The sequence below is a fragment of the Ambystoma mexicanum genome, chromosome 13 (assembly GCF_040938575.1).
Source record: "Ambystoma mexicanum isolate Mex_15411 chromosome 13, UKY_AmexF1_1, whole genome shotgun sequence".
Lineage (NCBI taxonomy): Eukaryota > Metazoa > Chordata > Amphibia > Caudata > Ambystomatidae > Ambystoma > Ambystoma mexicanum.
In genome coordinates, this window is record NC_090938.1 from 344,295,583 (window position 1) to 344,317,415 (window position 21,833).

General features: G+C 49.7%; 1 protein-coding gene across 4 annotated transcripts in view; it reads left to right on the forward strand.

The window, feature by feature from the left end:
• RBM23 (RNA binding motif protein 23) overlaps positions 1–21,833 on the forward strand; it is a 1,244,959-nt gene that overhangs the window by 581,131 nt on the left and 641,995 nt on the right. For 3 of the 4 annotated variants that reach the window (XR_011282968.1, XM_069633849.1, XM_069633850.1), the window contains one exon: positions 19,733–19,786. The exons of the other annotated variant lie outside the window; for it this stretch is intronic. Coding sequence is in view for 2 of the 3 variants with exons in the window: in XM_069633849.1 (XP_069489950.1) it covers positions 19,733–19,786 (54 nt within the window). In the remaining variant the exon portion in view is untranslated. The remainder of the gene's footprint in view (positions 1–19,732; positions 19,787–21,833) is intronic. 4 annotated transcript variants of the gene reach the window in all.

A 21,833-nucleotide genomic window follows, 5' to 3' on the forward strand; every position in this document is an offset into this window, starting at 1 on the left:
AAGAAGGAACTGTCGGTCGGTAAGGTGTCCAAGCCCCGGAAGTTGAGGTCCACAAGGCTTTTGACGGACGATTCGAGGGGCGACTCTCCGCATCGTCGTCGGAAGTCCAGTGGGTCTCAGTCCCAGAGTGGGTCCTGCCACTCCTCTGCCTCTTCGAGGCACTCCCGGAAGTGCCGTCATTGGTCACCTTCCCCGTCCTCGTCCGAGGACTCCGCCCGTCGGCGGGTCACTTATCCCACCAAGCATGCGACTCCGGAGGAGTGGGCTTCCTTCGGTAAGAAAATGCTAGCAATTCTCGAATCGCAGGGCACTGGTCCGTCCGCGCCTCTAAGTGGGGTCGGGCGGGATCGGACTAGAGACACCGCTCGTACGCCTGCGGGCTCGGGTGGTCGGCACGATTCGCAGGAACGGTCCCGTTCAGACAAGGGGAATCGTTCTAGTCATGCCCGTTCCAGGTCCCGGTCCTCGACGCGCTCCAGACCGTGTGTACCTGTGATGTCTTCGAAGATCACGTCGACACCGGTGGCGACGAGGTCGTCGAGGGACTGTCTTGAGGCTCCGCCTCTGAGGAAGTCGTCGACGCCATCGGCGCCCAGGCTGTCGAAGGACACGCTCGGGGCTCCGCCATCGAGGCCTGTATCGGCGCTGTCAATGCGTTCGACGCCGATTCACTCGACGCCCTCGGCGCCTTTCGAGATTGTTTCAACGGGGGTACCGCAGGGTACGGTGGAACCCCCTAGAAAAGCTTTGGCCAAGGCCAAGCATGGCTTTGTTCCCCATTCTGTGCCCACTTTCCACCATCTTGAGTACATTTCGGAGGTGGATGAGGGCTCTGATGATGGCATGGTTCCTGATACGATGCCAGATGAGATTATCTCGGGACATAGTCATACTGAGGACCTGCGTCAGTCCCTGCACGACGCCAGTGGTCTGGACACCTCTCCAGAGGTGGAGTTTTGTAGACCTTAGCCTGGCACCCATGCCGACTCCTCGTACCGGCGCCTTATGTCTAGGGTCACCGAGTACTTGGGGTGGTCTGCTCCCCGAGGGGATTTTCTTCAGGATGACCTCACAGATATCCTCGACCAAGGTCCACCAAATGACCCGGTACTGCCGTTCCATATGGCTCTACAGAGGAGGGTGGCGGCGGCTTGGACTGCTCCGGAGAGTCTCCCGGCAGTGGGCAAGTCTTTGCCGCGAAAATACCGCCCAGCCAGTAGTGACGCCTGCTACTTGAGCAAGCACCGCACTCCGGAGAGTTTGGTGGTGCAGGCGCTTACGGCCCCAGCAAAGCAGGCGTCGTATCCTACCATCCCTCCTGATAGGGACAACAAGCGTTTTGATGGTTGGGCAAAGAAAGTGTTTTCTTCATGGGGTATGGCTCTTCAGGCTGCCAACTCCGTATGTGCCTTGTCACGTTTCATGCACACTCTGTGGAACTGTGTTTCCTTAGCGGCTGAACATATTCTCGAAGGGGACGAATGGGATGGTTTTCTTGCTATGGTCCAGGATGGCAAGGATGGCATGTGTGAGGCCGTTCAGTCGGGTTTGGACATGGCAGATTGCGTCAGCCGGTCCATGGCGGCAAGCCCTGTAATACGCAGGTTTGCGTGGTTGCGGAAGTCGGGGTTTGCTCCTGATGTGCAGGCCCGGCTCCTCAACATGCCCTTTGATGGTGTCCATCTTTTTGGCAGCGAGGCTGACGAGAGCCTTGAGAGGTTGCTGACCTCCAAAGCTGCAGCGAAGTCATTGGGCGCTGCAGTTCGCCAACCTCCGCCTTTTCGTCCTAGGGGACAGCAATGGAGGGGAGGTTCCTTTCGTTATTACTCATCCTTTGGTAAAGCGAGAGGAGCTGCCAGTCAAAGATGCCACCGTAGGAGTGCCAGAGGTGGAAAGCAAGGTACTCGAGGTGCCAAGGCCACTCGGGCAGTTGCCTCTTTGCCCTCAGGCAACGCCGCAGCCGCTTCAGCTCAGTCATGAGGCCATGTCCTATGGTTCGCGGGTTGGGGGAAGGCTGGCGCAGCATCTTGTCGAATGGCGTGCCACTACTTCAGATGTGTGGGTTCTGGAGATCATAGCCCACGGCTACTGTCTTGCCTTTTGGCAGAGGCCTCACGACAATCCACCGGGGAATCTCTTGTTGAAGAGTCCGGATCCGCTCCTTGTGCAGGAGGTTCAAGCCCTGCTGGAGAAAGGCGCCATAGAACTGGTGCCTGTAGCGGAAAGGAACAAGGGATGGTATTCCCCTTATTTTTTGATTTCCAAGAAAGACGGGGGATTGAGACCCATCATGGACTTGCGCGGTTTGAACAAACTCCTCAGGAAGGACAAGTTCAAGATGGTTACTCTTTCTCAAGTCCTCCAGGCCCTTCAACTTAAGGACTGGGTGGTGTCTCTCGACCTTAAGGACGCTTATTTTCATGTGCCGATCCATCCAAAGCACAAGAAGTACCTGAGGTTCGCTGTTGGCGACGCGCACTTTGTTTCGGGTCCTGCTGTTCGGATTGACCTCCGCCCCGAGGGTCTTCACCAAGCTCATGGTAGTGGTGGCAGCCCATCTCAGGAAAGGGGGGATTCACGTCTAGCCCTACCTGGACGATTGGTTGATTAGGGTGCGCTCTCCTGAGCAAGTCCTGGATCATCTGTCCATCACCTGCCACTCCCTCCACAAGCTAGGCTTCTTGTCATGATCTCTGCTTCCAAAAGGTCAGGGTTTTCCCAACTCCCTTGGAAGCAGATCCATAACCCAGGTTCCGAGTGCCAACCAGTCCCAATTGGGACCTTTTGGACCCAGTCCTGGCGCCAGTGGGACCAGGCTCATAAATATGCCCAGTCCCAGCGCTGGAAGCGCCGGACTCATAATGCTTGGGTGGACTTACCTGCAGCAGACCATGCTGCTTACTTGCCTGCCAGTTGAGTCTCTGATCCTCTTCTGTTTGGAACTACTTTTCCTGTTGGGTGGGGCAGGAGCCACTCCCTAGATTCAGAACACTGGAACTCTTCTGGAAAGCAGGAACTCTTTTCTTACCTAGGCGTGGCTGTGGAAGGAGACACCTAAGCACTACAGGAGGCTATTTAAACCACACCCGATGGATGAATCTTGCTTTGCGTTATTCTGCATCCTCAGCAGCAGAACGCTCATCGTGTCTTCTGCATCTGATCCTGGGCCTAAGGAAAAAGGCTTACCATTCTGAATCCAGTCTTCAGCAACACCTATAAAGACAAGAAAGAACAGGTTAGCATTACGGTCTTCAGTGACAGCTCTTCACTTGCCTGGTCCATCGGCTGTCACCAACGCCTCGCGCTGCATTCCGGCATCTGAAAGACAAAGGCTTACCTACTCTTCGTGCGCTCCGGAGGTCTTCACACTGCATTCCGGCATCTGAAAGACAAAAGCTTACCAACTCTTCGCACGCTCCGGAGGCCTTCGGCGCTGCATCCCGCATCTGAAAGACAAAACAAGGTGCGTTTAAAGACATTGGGGAACTTTAATACTCACGTGCCATTACTCCTTTCCACATCTAACCCAGTGGGTATTCCGGCACCCTGCAGCCGCCCCGAACTTGTACCTGCAAAATAAAAAGACAGTTAGAGCGCATCGTGAAGCAGGCAACAAGCGCTTACTTACGTGCTTCCAGGCGCTTCTATTCATCACACGGGCTCCATCTTCAACTCACTTCAGCCCGCCATCCGCCATCGCCGGAACCCTGCAAAACAAGAGACATCATTACTAAAGACTTTAAAGACATTAGAATTACTCGAAACTTACCGCTCGTGCAGTAAACGACGGACAGCAGTCCTCTGAAGTCAAGAGGCCGGCTCCCCTTATCCAGTGAAGAAACTGGTTACAGCACCCTGCCTCGAGGCAGATGGAGAGCACGGCGTTCACTTACCTAAGGTGAGAGCGTTAACCTTTGGGGTTCTACAGGAGAAGAGAAAGGGAAGAAGAGAGAGACATTCAATAACCCAGTTCATTAATCCCACATTTTCTATCTGCAGACATCTTACCCTTCGAGCCAGACATACAGTGCACAGAGGTCCAGCCCAAAGAGCCAGCCGTGTGTTACACATCACCTTTGAAGATACGGTATACGCCCAGTCAAGACCGGCGCCTCTACGGGAATCAGGTGAGCGTTACACTTCTCCCTCAACTTAAAGAAGTCCCACTTGATGCCAACTCAGAGGCTCCAGTACATCGGAGCAGTGCTCCACACGTCCCTGGGGCAGTGTTTTCCTCCCCAGGTGAGGGCTCATCACATTCAGCAGATGGTGCTAAAGTTTCAACATGCCCAGAGTCCCCCTGCGTTCGAGTTCTTGAGATTGCTCGGCCTCATGGCATCCTGAATTCTTCTGGTGCCATAGGCTAGGTTGCGGATGAGATCTTTGCAATGGGTACTCAAGCTCCAGTGGTCTCAGTCCGGCAGGATGTCGGACCCCGTTCAGGTGCCGCCCTCGGTCGCCCAGGACCTTCTGTGGTGGGCCGTTGATGACAATCTGATGAAGGGAGCTCCATTTTGGCTACCCTGGCCAGAGGTGACGATCGTGGCGGACGCATCCCTCACGGGATGGGGAGCTCATGCCAACGAGTTGACAGTCAGCGGTCGTTGGTCTCCGTCGGAGTCCAGACTCCATATCAATCTGTTGGAGCTGAGGGCCGTCAGGCTTCCCCTGAAGGCTTTTCTACCGACTGTGCGAGGAAAGAATGTCCTGATCCTGACGGACAACACAGTGGCCATGCACTACCTCAACAAAATGGGGGGGGGGGCAGGGTCACTTCCTCTGTGCAGGGAGGCGATGCAGCTCTGGTTCTGGGCAAACCAGCCGGAAGTTTCGATCTCGGCCGTTCATCTGACCGGAGATGAAAACGAGACGGCGGACGTTCTGAGCAGGCAGAGCGCGATCTCTCACGAGTGGGAGTTGGTTCGGGAGATTCTCCTGAAGATCTTTGCCCTTTGGGGGACCCCTCAGGTGGATCTCTTTGCCTCCAATGTCAACCGGAAGTGCGAAAGGTTCTGCTCGCGGGAATTTCCTCCAAGAGGAGGCTTAGCGTTCGTGGTGGAGTGGTCATTCCCACTGCTGTAAGCGTTTCCTCCAGTCCCCGTCATCCCGCAAGTGCTGCGGAGGTTACGGAGGTTCGGTTCCCGGATGATCCTCATTGCTCCGGCATGGGCCCAGAGGACGTGGTACCCGGACCTTCTCGACTTGTCCATCTGCCCTCCACATCGTCTTCCCTACCGAGACAATCTGTTCTCATGTGAGGGGGGGGGTCAGGTTCTCCATCTAGAGGTCAGATCCCTCAACCTTCACGCTTGGTTTCTGAAAGGTTGAAGTATAAGGATTGGGACCTCCCTGAAGACGTGATGGAGGTGTTGCTTTCGGCCAGAAGGCTCGCAACGAAGTCCCTGTACCGTTGCCATTGGAGAAAGTTATGCGACTGGTGCAGGGTTAAGAATGTGGATCCGTTTTCATGTGACATTCCTGTGGTTCTGTCTTTTTTGCTTTCTTTAGCCCACAGGGGCTTGCAAGTGGGTACCATTAAAGGTTACCTGGCGGCGCTGTCCATATTTAAGCGCTCGTCTGAAGAGTGTTCTTATTTTAAAATCCCTTTAATTTCTCAGTTTCTAAAAGGGCTCACTAATGTGTTCCCTCCGTCACCTTTCCAGGTGCCCGGTTGGGAATTGAGCCTTATCCTCAAGTTTCTGATGGGTGCTCCGTTTGAGCCTTTGCGTTCTTGCCCTTTGAGACTGTTAACTCTTAAAACTGTATTTTTTTTTGCGGTCACTTCTGCTCGCAGAGTGAGTGAGTTACAGGCACTTTCAGTTAAGCCACCCTTCACTGTATTTCATAAGTACAGGGTTGTCCTTAGAGTTCGCCCTTCCTTTCTTCCGAAGGTGGTGTCGGAATTTCATTTAGGCCAGAAGGTTATTCTTCCGGCATTTTATCCTCCTCCGCATCCTGGTAAGGAAGAGGAGAGGCTTCATAGGCTGGATCCTAGGAGAGCTTTAAGCTTTTATATTTCACGCATGTCCCGGGTCAGAGTGGATGATCAACTCTTTATTGGTTACGCTGGAAGGCGTTTGGGACAAGCTCTTACTAAGCAGACTGTCTCGCTGGATTACTCTGGCAATTTCTGAATGTTACCATTTGGTGGGCAAGGACCTGCCGATCGGTTTGCGGGGCCATTCTACCAGGGGTATGGCTGCCTCTACAGCCCTACAGAGGGGTGTTCCTATTCGAAACATCTGTGATGCAGCCACCTGGGCTTCGGTCCATACTTTTGTACGTCACTACTCCCTCGATTCTATCCGTGGGCAGGACCTGGCCTTTGGCAAGGCGGTCCTTTACTCTGCAATTTGATTGGGCATTTTACATTTCTGTATTCTAAATTCTTTTCCCACCTCCTTGCGTTGGTACTGCTTTGGGAGTGTGTCATAGATATGGAATACGTTGGAGGACCCAATCCCCTCGAAGAACAAGTTACTCCCTTACCTGGTAACGTTCTTTCGATGGGATGGTCCGACGATGTATTCCATATCGCTCCCTCCCTGCCTTCCCCGCTACAGAATTTCTTATGCGATTCCAGCTTACGTCTCCGCAAGGCTTTGTGTGGTCAGACTGGCAGAAGACTGGTGCCACACGTTCTGGGAAAAAACTACAACTGAGGCTACGGGCGTCGTGCATCCTACTTATAACATCGGCCGTCGGAGGAGGCCCACGAGGGCAGCGTATCGACGTCATCGACGCAGGACGCAGACGCCGAAAGATTTTCCGAAGCAGCACAGCTGTGGTGATTACTGTCATAGATATGGAATACGTCGTCGGACCATCCCATCGAAAGAACGTTACCAGGTAAGAGAGTAACTTGTTCTTTCTTATCGAGCGTATCCAACCTCTTGCCAATATCGGTATGGAAACCCCTGATTTCGTCCAATAAGACTGCAATGCCTTTACTCACCAATTGTGTCTCTTCAGCTTTGGAAGGTGATGCGGTCGGCATGACTGGTTGCAAAGAGGGGGGCGGGCCCTGGCCCTGTCCACAGCAAAATTTCTTCTGGAGCGAGTCTACCCAGCTCATGAACGAATGTTGCACAGGGGGTGCTAGACGGTTTCCGCAGTGGCGCACCGTTGAAGGGGCTCTCCAGAGACCAGATGTGCGAGAGTGGGGGGAGCAACTACTCTCCAGGTTCTACCACAACCGAGTCGGCTCTTCCCTAGATTTCTCCTCCAGACTGTCTCCTGGGGTGCGGTTTAGCCTCTGTCCCGGGGTGCAGGATGTAGCGCTAGCTATGCCTCTGCGGGAGCGATCCACCCCAATATCCAGCAAGAGTGGTGTTGGGGTACCTGGTGTATGGTGGAGGGGAGGCCCCGATGCAGGCTGCCTTTAGCTTCACCGTCACCTCTGGGATTATCTCCTGGCAGCTGACTGGCGTGAGGGGCACCAGAGCAGGGAACGGCCTTCCCCTACCACCAGGGCTGCTGTGGAAGATAGCGTGCGGTGGGTGCACCCGGCTCACCCCAAGACCTCGAGCTCACAGGGCACCCCGGGATATCAGGTTGTATTGGCTAGGCCCAGGTCAAATGTGCTCTCCAAGCCGCCCAGGCTGCAGCCGAGGCAGGCGCCCAAATGGGTTCACCAGTGCTCTTCTGCACTGTTATGGGCTGAACGACAGCAACGGGCGAGCCCACTCGAGGTTCGGACTCTACTTCACTCACTGTCCACACACGTGCCGGGGGAGAGTCTTTGAGTTTTCTCTGGGGGCCCAAGGCCCAGGAGGAAGGCACCCCGTGCGCTGGCTCAATCAGCTGTGCTTTGCTTCCCGCAGAGGGCATACACCCCAGACGTCTTCCTCCGAGGGTGGGGTGGGCAGGGAGACGTCTTTCATTTGCTGTTGTGCTGAGCCGCTAGTCCCAGGGCAGGCGAATGTAGTGCCGTGCACACACGGGAGATTCACTAATATTGCCCTTAGCCAGCTTACTGTGGCATCACATGCAGCCTGCAAATCGTGGGGGAGGGGTGGGGGCAAAGCCATTGGCTGGGATGAGGCTCCAAGCGTCGTTCCAGCTCCCGTGTGATTAGGCCAGTCTCCCACAGATCCAGTCTGGGCCTTAGAGGTTCCCCTTGCCGGTAGGATCATCCCTGGCAGAGCGCGAGAGAAGCGACTTGGGGCGTGCCCCCCAGGAGGGACCCGTTCTCGTCTGGCCCAGGCCACAGCTCACTGGGCCGTATTCAGCTGCTCCCCCTTCAGATTGTGCCTCTGAGTGTTCGCCAGGCGGGTGGATGCGGGTCTCAGAGTAGATGTGGGAGGGGCAGGTACTGTGTTATGCTCCTCACCTCCTCGAATGTTAGCTCAACCCCTCGGCACGAAGGGTGGGGTCACTCTCCACCTCCTTCGGTTTGCAGTTGCCTCCTGGGCCTCTCTCTCCTCCTTCCGGGCGTCACCGGGCTGGCGCGCTGTGGGGCCATCGCCTTCCTTCAATCCAGAGTCCTGCAGGCCTTGCCGGCTCGTATCAGGCGGGATATGGGTACTGGGTGACCTGTCTGCTCTGGTAAGCAAAATAACTCTGCATATATGCGGTCTCCTGGTCTTGTTTCTTCACCTCCACCCCGGTCTGCGGTTCAGCCTGGAAGGGGGGGGTCTGGGGGTCTGACACGCTGCCTGGGGGCGAGCAGGGGGGGGCTCTTATCCCTTTTCTAGCCTCATCGTTGGGAGCGATGCAGATTGGTTACCTCATCTCTGCGTCCCCTAGGGGATCTCCGAGGGCTCCGAAATTTGAGGCAGAAAACTGTTATGATTTCTGAAAATATGCCATAAAGTTTCAGGAAATGCCTCACTATCCCTTCCCTGACGAGGATTTCCCTGCCTATCATCAACTAAAGGAAACACTCTAACAAAAGGTATCTGGCCCTCACACTTATACAATAAAATATATGTCAATTTACAACAACATAAACAGTGGCATTTATAATGTATTCTCAGTCTCTCTTTATAATTTGAAGAAGTCCCTTTCCCCAGGTATTAAGTAAGATTCAGTTCCAATGTTCAACAAAAGAAAACAAAGAAATCCGGTTTGCAACAAAGTACCAACACAGTTCTTGGCTCCTTCCCTTTGTCAAAAGAAAGTTCTATTCAATGTTGAACCACAAGGGTGATTTTTCGTCTTACTTGAATAATAATTTCGAATTCACCAAATAGCACCAATGATATTCCTGGTCAAGATGCTTTGCACAATTTATGAATGTCAAAGAAAACACAGCTTCTGGCAAGAGATAAAGAAATGCAGCTTCTGGTAAGCTCTTCTCAGCTCTCTTTATTGCACCATAAATCACAGTTTATATCTTTGTCAGGATGACTTCACAGCACTACTGCTTCCACTTGGTTGACCCCCATACCAGGTTCACTTCTACAAGGATTCACCATGCAGGCCTACTCTCCTGCCCGATAGTGTTCCACACTCCACAATGCGTCTGAAGTGTTAAATCTACTGACAACCAAACGTTTTACCACAGCTTCAGCAGTTTGCAACTTGTGAATTTCAACAACTTTTTTTTTTAGAAAAGACAAGATTCACTTTATTGGCCAACACTTACAAGTAAGCAAGGCACTCTTCTTCTGAACAATCACCTTCCAGAAGGGCAGCCTCTTTGCCACTTGTGTCTTTCTGCAACACCAACAACCAAAATGCCGCTAAGGATATGGTTCTACCTTTCCCCTTTTGCCTTTGGCAATGTTAGTTTTTATACCACCTTTTAGGGAACTATCAAAATAAGTGGTGTGCCAACAATGATCTCTGCCTTATTGCCAGTAAGACGAAGATTCGCCTCATCGGCACACCTGCACCTTCCTTTCCTGTTTCTCTCTGTTCAGGTTTCCTTGGCCCTCTTCCCGCTCCCACCTGTGAGGCTAAGAACCTCAGGGTCATCTTCGACTCCACACTCTCCTTCTCTCCTCACATATCTGACATCTCTAAGAAGTCTAACTATCAACTGCACCTCCTCAGAGGTATTCTTCCTTCGCTCTCCTTCCCCCAGAAGCTTAATGTCTCTAGAGCTCTGGTTCTCTCTAGGCTAGACTACTGCAACAGCCTCTTTCTATATCTGCCTGCTTCAACTCTACGCCCTCTGCAACTCATCCAGAACAGGACTGCAAGACGTTTTCTTGGCCTCAAGCCCTGGAATTATCTCTCCAGCCCTGAAATCTCTTCATTGGCTCCCAGTGGATGCAAGGGTTAAATTCAAGACCCTCTGCATTGTCCACAAGGCTTTCTGGGGCCTGTGTCCAAAATACCTTCAACTCTCCCTCTGTAAATATCTTCTCACTTGAGCTCTTCTCTCCCCCACCTCCAACCCCCTCATGGTCAGTCGCTTCTCCATGCAACGAGTTTGGGGTAGATCTCTTTCCTCGGCTGGGGCTTCCCTCTGGAACAGCCTCTCTTCCACGCTGAAACTTGAGGGTAACCCTCTCCGGTTCCGGAAGCACCTCAAGACCTTCCTCTTTGGTACTGCTTTCGCTCTTCCTCTCCCCTGCTGATCTGTCTGCTTTGGTTCCATGCACCTGGCTACCCTCTGATTTGGGGCCCAGGTCCCTGCCCACCCAGCCACACACCTGCACTGCCTCCTGGCAACCCTTTCACATGGGTCTGTAACTGTAACCCTACAGTCCCCTTACCTGCACTTATCAGACACCCCTTGTCTGCACTTTAAACCTTGCACTTGCCACCCTGCTGGCTACACTACCAGTTGTTGTTTTTATCCCTTGGTCAGCACTTTCCACCTCTCCCCTGCACTTGCACGCTCTCAAAGTCACTGGGCCTAGTAAGATCATTGTTTTATCCTCGCTTGTTCCCCTCCCTTGCCTCGTCGTGCTCTGAAACACGTGTATGAGCACGATACAAATAAAATATAATACAATATCATATATCAATAAGCTTAACCCTTTTACAACTTTGCATTCGCCCCCTCCTCTTCCTTCCAACCAGTGCAGCTTAGTTGTCTTCCTTGTTTTTAGTCACTTTTGGCTTTAAATAATGTTTGTACAACTGTTAAGGCTTTGACAATACTTGTACCCCTCTTGGCTTTAGGTAGTGTTTGCACCACTTTTGGCTTTGGGCAATACTTGTTCCTCTCTTGGCTTTCGGTGATGCATGTTCCCTGGAACTCACAATTATCAAAGCTTATTCACTTAAATTCAATGCTACATTATTTTCAACTGCTTCATGAATGACTCTTCGATTAACCTTCACCTCAGAATAACTTAACCACACGTGACCAGTCTTTCATCTGTTTTCTTCAGGTTAGCATTCCATTTCTGTGATTCAAAGAGTTTTACTCTTACTCAAGTGTTATTAGAGCTTTTCACCCGTCTGCGAGTGCTACTTTTGTGGCATTCCATTGTCCGACATATTACAGATCATATTAATAATGCTTCCACTTGCACGCAAGTGATTCTCCTTGCTACAGTTGCCTGCCTTTGTTCGCGCAATGAACCAGAACGCTCAGTAACACTCACCGGCTTCTGTCTTCGCTCCCTTTGTGTGCTGCAGGACTTTAGCTGCTTCTTGCTTCTTTTGAAAATACACACTTCCTTACTAAAGTTGTCTTCGTTTCCGCCATGCAGTTACGGAGCTCGCCCTGCACCTGGGACCTTCGGCCCATCAACTTCTAATCAAGGCCTCCGACATGCTTCCTGCTGCGCAATCTCTGCACTTCAGAGTTAGGGGGAAAAGGACCCCCTCAGGACCGGCAGCTGAAATCTGCTTCACATTGGTCCCAGCGCCCTCTGTTTCCACCAACATATGTTTGGACTTCCAGCAACATACTTTCCTTCTGCTGCTGCTACCGGTGGTACTACTTCAGCTTCGCCTCCACCTCCATCTAATGGCCTGCAGCTGAGGGGGCCTTTTAAGCGCCTCTGCCTCCCTCAGGTGTGGGTCATTCTGCTTAACAAGCTGACTACTCCTGCAACATTGCTCTTGAGCCCTCTTCCTTGTCCCAGTACTTAGGGAATTATGGGACTTGTAGTCCCCAACAATAGAATTAGGCTTTTATGTCAGCTTTCTATTTTTTAAGGCAGGTTTACTTCTCTTAAATGTATTTAAGGAAATATCACAATAGTTCATTTGAAAAGGGAAAGGCAGTTTGTTTGAGACATTATTTACAGGTTTCCTTTCACTGTACTACTGGGATTTAGGCTGGTGTCTAACTTTATAAGTCTCAGACAGATTTTCCTTTCTTAGGATGTTTAGGGATTTCATATTAATTTACCCACATCAGGAGGTTCAATGTATGGTTTAGACACATCATAACGAATGTTATGTTACATACATTTCTAAAGTGCACAGTCACCCTACGGTATCTTGGCGCTAGAGGGCTTGGCAAACAGTCATGTCCAAACAATCCTACTCCACCTAAAATATTTATGGCCTTTCTGAAGGCCAGGTGATTGGATAATCTCTTTATGGCCAGCGGGAGCTCATTCCATAACACTGCTGCTGCTATGGAGAAGGCTCGTCCTCCGTGTTGCAAACGACGATTGGTAGGCACCGTAAGGAAATCGGCCGATGCAGATCTCAGCCGTCGATTCGGAAGATAGCAAGCAAATTTCACTTGGAAGAATACAGCGCCCCCGGCAGGTAACGTCCGGTGAACGATGCATAGTGCTTTAAACCTAGGAGAGCGAGGCATTCTAATATATCCTTAACATATTCTTTTTAAACAGCATATCTTTACTTCTCTGCATTCATGAGTGGTATCGTTTTGTCCCTTTTTCCTTCTCTAGTTTTTAGTTGGTGTAGTGGGGGCGTGGCATTGACCCTCCTCAGAACGGCCCAACCGGTCCTCGGACCCCTGTGTTTGCCGGTAGAGGGACCATCTTCTATTACCTGCTCCAGCTCCTAGCTGCTGGTGAGTTACCGACACCTGAGCTTCTCTCCTGGTAGTAGGGTATCGGCACAGTTATTTATCTGTGAGGAAATTTGTGTGTTTTTGGTTTCAGATGACCCGACTTGGAGGCACTTTCCCGCGCTTCTTTGCCATTTTGGGGTTACTGAAATACCCCATGGGGGTACCATTCTATCCTTCTTAGTAAGTGTAGGGCCATTGCTAGCCCTGTTTGTACCTGGCTGAGGGCACGGTATATCTTTTAGTTCTGGGTCGGGCGGTTTGGGCTCTCTCGGCATGCGGACACCTGGACACAGCAGCACCTTATTTCGCCTCTTAGGGGGTCTATATTATTGGGTTGTATTTTTTCCTCCTCTTTACGTTCCCTGTGGAGCGTTTTCTTCTTCTCTGCCCTTTCCTTGCCCGTTGACAGGGAAGGGCACAGTGAATGATTTGTTCTGGTGGAGGTTGTTTCTATATCGAAGTTACCACTCTGGTGTAGGGTGGATTTCCTCTAATACACAGTAGTTCAGTGTTTTTACAGGTGGAGAACTTCTTCCCCTTGAGTATGTTATTAGTCAACTTTCCCAGCAGCTGCAAGCTGTTCCTCTTGGGCTGCTGGGGGTGTCTCTATTTGGCTGTACAGGCCAGTAATATCATTATCTATCACATCCACAGAACTCCATTCCCCTTGGGGTCCTGACGAAGGCAGCAGAATCGATGCCCTGCCGAAACGTCCTGTACATTGCTCCTTGCTATCGAGCTCTGTGATATGGCTCATCAACGCCGCAACGGACGTAGACCTGGGATGTGTGTGTTTTGGTCAGACGCAATTTTATGTGCCATGTCTAATTAGTTTTAGCATTGTAATTGGGTGACACTGCCATACAGAGCATATCTGTGACTTGTTAGCCAGATAGGGCCAGTAAGTTAGAATATGTGCCCGCTTGGCTCTGGTATACATGACCCTGGCGGTGTCATCTGTGTTTTTATGATCACATCATGAAATTGTTAATAGTTGCATTTTATACATTTTCCACATTGATACATGTCTTTATGTGGTGTTTTTTATGATTGGTGCATGTAGGACCTACGGCCCACGAAATAAAACTATAAAAAAATGTTTTATTAAATGAAAAATTTGGTACACTGTGTATTTTTCATTTTGTGAGGTGATGCATACAACTCACGGAATGTGACCTACTGTAAATTGGGGCTAGGTCATCAAATTTGTTCCTAAATGGATCATTTGGGGGACTCCCCTCTGTGTTTTAATAGTGCTTTAAACCTAACATGTTGGTCTACCGGAAGCCAGTGAAGGTTTCGGAGCACTGAAGAAATATGAGCACTGTAGGGCGCACCAGTGGCCAGGCAAGCTGCTAAGTTTTGTAATCGTTGCAGTTGCAGAACAAGACCCTTTGACTGTGCCAGATATAAAGAATGAATGTAATCCAGTCGTGATAACACCATTGCTGCCACCGCAGGTGGATGGAGAGGGGTTAGAATCATGGGAAACACTTTCTGTAGTACTTTAAGCTGGAAGTGACCAGTTTGACAGACGGCTGCTACTTGACTGTCCATGGAAAGCGATGCAGAGAGGATAACACCCAGATTTTTCACCTTCTCTGCTGGGACTGGTAGAGGGCCAAGAGAGGAGGGCCAAAAGGAGGACACCCAGAGTGAGGGATTGGGGGGACAGCCCACCACCAGCACCTCGGTCTCGTCTCCGTTCAATTTAAGCCAGTTGTGGCTCATCCAATCCCCCACGGCTGCCAGGCACCCCCGTAGGCACGACATCTCAGCCCGATCAAGATCTAAATGGATCAGGATCTGAGTGTCGTCGGCATAGGAGTAGCACCTGATGCCGAAGGAGCGGATGAGACACACAAGTGCCCAGATATAAATATTAAATAGAATCGGAGACAAGGAGGACCCTTGCGGCACTCCTCAACCAAGTTGAGGTGAGAAGGCACTGAAAGAAAGGGGGGCATGGAGAGAGTCCGAGTACGATCCACCAGGAACGAGGTGCACCAGGCCAGTACCTGCTCAGATATACCCATCTGGGCAAGGCAGGATAGCAGGATGGGGTGGTCGACAGTGTTGAATGCCGCTGACTGGTCTAATAGAATCATGACTCCCACCCCACCTGCGTCCACCAGCCTGGCCATATCGTCCTGGACAGAGGCCAGAACACTTTCCGTGACCCTTCCAGGTCAGAAACCGGACTGAGCCGATTCCAAGATGTAAAAGGATTCAAGGAACGTGGAAAGTAAAGGTGGCACCAAAGACTCCAGAGCTTTAGACAGAAAAGGGAGAAGAGAAATTGGACGGAAATTGGATAGGACAGAGGGGTCCAATGAGGCCGCCTTCAAGAGAGGAATAACCCTAGCAGCCTTACGCTCTTGCGGAACTATGGCAGCTGTGATCTCTGACAAAATATCTGGAGAAATCGTTTTCATAACAGCCAGCGGAATAGCGTCAGAGATGCAACACGATCTTTTGGATGGCAGTCAGTATTGTCTCTTCCGAAAATAGGGGGAAGGAAGACCAACTTGTTGGACCAACAGGGTCCACAGTTAGGAGGGGGTTGCTCTCCCTGTTAGACGGAGTACTCTTCATTATAGAAATATTAGCACGAATGGTCGTGAACTTCGTGATAAAATATTGAGACGAGGCATCGCTCAGTTCCTGGGTGGGTGTCACAGTTGAAGTCAGGTTGGCTGATGAGAGAGATTTGACTACCGAAATAAGTATCTTAGATTGACATAATGAAGACTCAATAATATTATTACATGTCTTGGTACCTGTAAAGGTTTTTCCCTTTTAAGGACAAATACTGTGTCTCGTCCCACAGGATCTCCTCATCAACCTGGGCCTTGTCTCCTCCCAGGTGATCCTCCCACTGAGAACTATCCCCAAGGTCCGGATCAGGAAGTTTATGCCTTTCCCTGGCCACCCGGGAGGAGACATTAAGCAGGGGTTTAGTGAGGGATCCGCAGGCTTCATCACACCACCCTGGAACTTACAGAACTCTAGGATGGGATGGAGGGAGACCCAGGGGGTGGGGGGTAGGGTGGGGGGGGAGAGGGAGAGAGAATGAGAATATAAAGACCCCTGAATCGTCTTTGAAAATTGGTGTGTTCTTGAGACCATGGTGGTGTATTTTGCCTAAAGCTGCATTGTAGATGGATTTCAAAGTTAACCCTGTGGCTGGATTTGGGGAGGCCACCCTATGATGGTGAACAGGGAGATACTGAGATTTTAGCGACATTGGAGCTATCAGAATGGGTATGTTAACTTAACCACTGACTCTGATTCCTCCAGAGATCACTGCTTAGGTTCCGGAATCCATTGGTGACAGTCTTCTGTGCTTGGTCTGGTCGAGGTAGGCTCATGACTCTTGCGTGTAGAGGTCACATTTGACGCTGGATTTCGTTTTTGTCTGTCGCTGTGCTTAGGAATTGTTCCAGAAAACTTCCAGCTGAACACCCAAACAAAGAAAAGATGAAGACTTCTGCAGAGCAGGTAACCCGCAGACACCTCTGCGATGTGAAGAAGATGGATTGCAACGGGAGTCACCATGGTAAGGCAGTGACAGAGGATCTTCCATGGATGAACAAAGGCGCAGGTCATCCACAGCTTACGTTAATTCAAGAATGCAGGTGCAGGCATCTTGTACAAGTTGAAGATCCTCCAAGTTCCAAGAATGAACTCGGAACACGGCGGCTACAACAAGTGATCCCAGGAGAGAGCTGGTCTGTCCACATGTTGGTCTGGAGACACTTCGGAAACCTAAGAAGGCACAGATCCTCGAGCCTTGATTGAGACTGGTTGTTCCCACTGGCCCAGCTGTCAAAGCACCGACAAGGGCCTTCTTCAGACCAGTGTCAGTAATTTACGGGTCCACCTAGGATCTGTTTAGACTTGTCTTCACTAGAAAAAACCCTGAAGGGTCTCCTATATGAGGGTGACCTTTCATGTGAAGCAAAATCTCACCTGTTGTAATGTACAGGTGAAACTAAGGTTCAAATGAAAAAAAGCAAACCATACCACCATGTAAAACGCCAGGCTGTGAATACAAGGATATAGTAATTAAGGGAAACACCAGATAAGGCAATATGTGCGTGCAAAAAGGTGACACTAACCTGTATAACCTGAGCGTTCACTGATATTACTCGGAACTCGACTGGTGGTCAAAAGCTCTGTCGTTATGTTCTATAGAACAAAACAATATTGTAAATAGCATAGTGGGAAGGGATGCAAAAGAAGGGTACTAAGTACTAAGCTCACCTTGTACCTACAGGGATGTTTTCTTGGTTTTAATACACGAGAAACATGGAGGAGTTAGGAGACAAGCCCCGAAAAGGAAGGGATAGTTAGTAGGGTTAAGGGACCCAACCCCGGGCGGCATTAGGACTCTCTAGAAATGCGAAGATGTGTACAGTTGAGCTTCAATGCAGCATAGCGTCCATAGTTCAGTCCAAAGAATCCTCCAGGGAACCGAACAATTTCTCCAATTCTCCAGCAACACAACAGTGGATGTCTGCCAGAAAAACCGCTGAAAACAAGGCAAAAGTCTTTCTTTAAAGGGATATCCGGAAACCGTCTGTGAATCATAATGCAGGGTTTGTTGCCGGTAATTCAAGGTAATAGAAGCTTAATCCAAAAAACAAAGCCAATGGCACAAACGGGGTAAAGAATTACCAAATATCTATGGCAGAAGAAAAACCTCCAGGACTTGATTTGATAAGAAGTGCTGGCGCCATGGGGAAGCAGTCTTTTGTAAACAGCCGGCGTCTTCTGCAGCCTGGTGATGTACCGATGCACGTCTGATGACCAATATGTGAACGTGCGGCAGGAGGTGATCAATGCACATGCTCTCAGCGTTGTTGCAAGCACCATGGTAACCACCAACGACGACGGAAAAAGAACGGAACATACTGCTGTGTGCATTGCAGGCAAGGCATTCTCCTGCGAGTACTGGCAACCAGGCAGAGGAGCACAACTTCACCATGACTTCACTGGAGTTTGGTAATGGTCAGCTGTAGAGGTTGTCAGCTGGCTGCTCTTCTTGGTAGAGTACTTAGCTCCAACGATCTGTCGAATGGCTGTAAGAGTCCTTTTATCCAAGAGCTGGACTGAATGCTTGCCCAGGTCCACAAGTGGCAAGGGTCTGCACCATTCAAACTGGCAGTGGCTTTCCAAAAATGGATAGGCGCTGGCCACAACATCTGCCCAGCAACAGACATTCTGGCACTATGGCGTGTACTGAGACCAGACAGCCCCAGACCCACATCCTGGCTAACGCTCAAACCGCCACTATACCCGCTAAAGCAGCAGCTTTCCCCTGGAAAGAACTTTCAATATATTATGGCATTTCGTGAACTGAGAGGGCAGGAAGAAGGCCAAAGGGGGGGAGAGTGAGAGAGGGGGGGGGAGAGAGAGAGAGGGAGAGAGAGAGAGAGAGATGATTTTTTGTGTGTTTGGAAAAGTAACCAAAAGGCCATTTTATGAAAAGTTATGAGGATACAAAGTATCTTATCTACACTTCACTTTAGGAAGAGATGTGCAATTGTAACAATACTAGAAATTCACTGCGAGACATAGGGCCAGCTTCTCAAAACGATTTGGCGCAAGTGAGGAGATGCACTTGCCCATATCATTACTTGTGCCAAAAGAAAAGTATCAGGCCAATTCACAAAGGGCACCTGAGCATATTCTAAATGTATTCATTTAGATGCCCCCGCTCGTTTGCACAAGTAAGGAGGTGTTTCTGGACATTTCTAAGCGCTTCCCGAATTCACATACTGGATGTGCTTTAAAATGCCCACAAACGAGGGCCTATGTGCCTATTATAACAGATGCAGAATAATGTGCAAATAACGACATGCTCATTTCTGACCCTGTCATGATTTTCTTCTTAAGTGTGACAACCGAGTCATTTCCCTGTGACAGCCAGACTAGGTGAAATGTGCTCCTAACAATCACGTGGTTGCTGGTAGTATGTCATACATGAGTGTGCATGGGTGCTGAGCAGTGCATCTGTGCGCGATTTTCCAGCCCCACCAGAAATGCTCAGGTCACCTTTGTGAACCTGCGCATTCTCTCCACTCCTTTCATTCGCCCTCTTATTTGAGAATCTGGCCCAAAGTCTCTCAATACTGAGAGTCTTATGTACTAATCTGTTTCTCCATAAGAATGTGCAAAATTAAAAGGGAAGGAAAGCAGAAGGATTATCTTCTCCCCAAAAGGCATGGCAGGTGTGTAAAGAAAGCAAAAACACAGGGTGTCCCAGTCCCATAGAAGTCCGTGGGAGAAAAGCAGCAAAAGGACAATCTTTCCTAATGCTTAACAGTAGTGTGCTGATTCTTCTGAGTCCCTGTGTCTAATAAATGTACAATTTTTGACTTGTCTGCGTGGATCCCTGGCCCCTTACCGTAATTTCTCTCATTATCTGTTCTTTACACCAAGCCCTTCCTCCTCCAGAGTCTGTCTAACTTTTCAGCTACTTTACAATTGAGAGTTTGGTCTAGAACTTAAGTATACATTGGATGCACCTTTACGTTGGCACCTCAGAACCCCACAGCAGAGTAGATATTTAAAATCCCTCTTAAAAATGTGTCATAAATCAAACTTGGAAACGTTGAACGAAGTGCAGGATGGTAGCAAAGTTCACACATACTATTTGAGGTAAGTAACCTTTTCCTATTGCTAATAAAGGGCTGAAGCAACCTGTCTCAGATCATGTGGACCCCAAAGAAATCTGTGCTGTGTAGTCTGATTAGAATGTGGCCCCTTATGTACGGAAGTGGGCTTTAGTCATATTTGTGCCATTTGTTTTGTTTTGTTTTCTAGCACCAAAAGGAAGAGTCAAAGCCCTAGCAGCGGGAACAAGGAACATCAGCAAAGGTAATCAGAGTGTTACTTTGCCATAATAAATACGTCATCTGGAACACCATGTCCCAAACCTGGGCTTTCGTTTCTCCGACTGCAAGTTGGTACTTGAATTCTTGGGTCACTTCTACTGACCAAAACTGCCTTCTGTTTAAATATATATTTTCATATATTTATCTATATTTCTGAGGATTGTGGAATCTGCTTAGATCGCATGCTATGCATAGGCCGATATCTAGTGGAAGCTGCGGAGGATTACAGTTGTTTTCGAAACTCGAAAAGGGACGTCGACAGGGCGTGCCAGTAATACTATCCCTAGTGTGACGTCCACTGTACCCATGGTCCTACACGCATCGAGAACCATCGGATTGTTTTTTTCCACCATCGTGAGCGGTCGCTTATCGCAGAGTTCTATTTCGGCTGATGCAATTTACTTATCAAAGTTTAATTATAGTTACTCTTTCTGTCCTTTTTCTTTCCGACATCGATCTTCAACGCAATGGAAAGGACAAGACAAAGACAAGACAACGCTGTTGGACAGAGTCAAGTTTCGATTTACCCTTTCAGCCTTGGAAGGCCCACCGGGCCTAGGCCCATACAGTAGGGAGAGTGGGGTGCGGTCATTGACAATGTATTTTTCCACCCTTTTCCCTTTATCGCCCGGCAGCCCTTCCCAGACATGGATAAGACACCCTTTTAAATTCTGCCTCACTTGTAGTAGAACATTTCCGTGAATCGACAAACAAAGAGTGTGCAATCTGTGTCTGCACCGCAACCACGAGAAAAGCATTGTAGAGCTTGCAAGCTCTTTAGACCTAAGACCATTGTAGATCGCAGAACTAAACGCTGGGCCCATCACGCCATGCAGGTCGAAGCCGCCATGGACGAGGAGGGAGCTTCCAGTGACGGCAGCGTCGCCGTCTTTTCGGACTTCGAGGGCGAACAACCAAGTTCCCAAGTGCCAGCCCCCGACCCTAGTAGACAGGCCGGCGGTCCTGTTGTGGGGATGACATCCGGAAGCAAAAGCACTTCCTCTTCCCACACTAAGCACACAACCCGCGGCGATGTGTTGGTGCCGCAGAACAAACGCCCAGATTTGACATCTAGGGGGAGATCAGTGGATTCCCTGTCCTCTGGGCACTCGAAATCCTGGTCGCCCCATGATAGGCCCCATAAGACAAAGGACGCTCCCCATAAAACTCCTTCGACAGAACGCTGAACGTCAACAGACGAGGCGGAAGTCTCTTCCATTGCCAAAACTCGACATATTGCATCGAAACCGGCTGGAAAGTCCCAAAACACAGTGTTATCTCACCTGGTCAAAAAACATGTCCCAGAAGGACTGTTTAAGCCTTCTAATTCCAAAAAATCTTTCTCGAAAAACTCGGATCATAGAGACAAGTCTCATAAGAACAAAGACAAGGCTTATAGGGACAAGTCTACACCTTCAAAGGAGATTGTAACCATTCCACAGGAAGAAGATTGTTCCCTAAGTGAAGCCTTACAAAATAAAGGCCTACCTACTTCTACAACACAAGTCCCTGCCATACCCTACCCGGGGGTCATCCCCAGCTCGGCCCTATGGTCAGCAGAGGACATGGATAGGGTGATGCCCAGAATTACTTTTTTTTGCAGATTTCTTTGAAAGAAAACCCTCATGCACTAGAGAATTTTTAAAATACACCCCTCCTGTTCATGCTTCAAGCTCTCAGCTTCTGTCTTCCACTTCTTTGCCACCAATGTCTTTATCACAGCCACCAGCAAAAAGGTCTTGCATTTCTGAAGACCTATATGACATCCACACTGACACTGAAGGGGATCAGGACCAATATCAACACTATGATGGTGATTATGATGAGGCAGAAACCTACAATGTGTCATCCCCAATTCAACAGGATTCCCCAGTGCCTGATTCTCCAAATAGATAATCAACCCTTATTTAATTACTTCTAATCAAAGCAGCTGAGCACTTTGGTATTCAAACACAGGAGACTCGGCAAGACAAAGATTTTGTCGAAGACATCCTGGGAGACAAAAAAGCTGCCTCCCAGTTCATACCCAT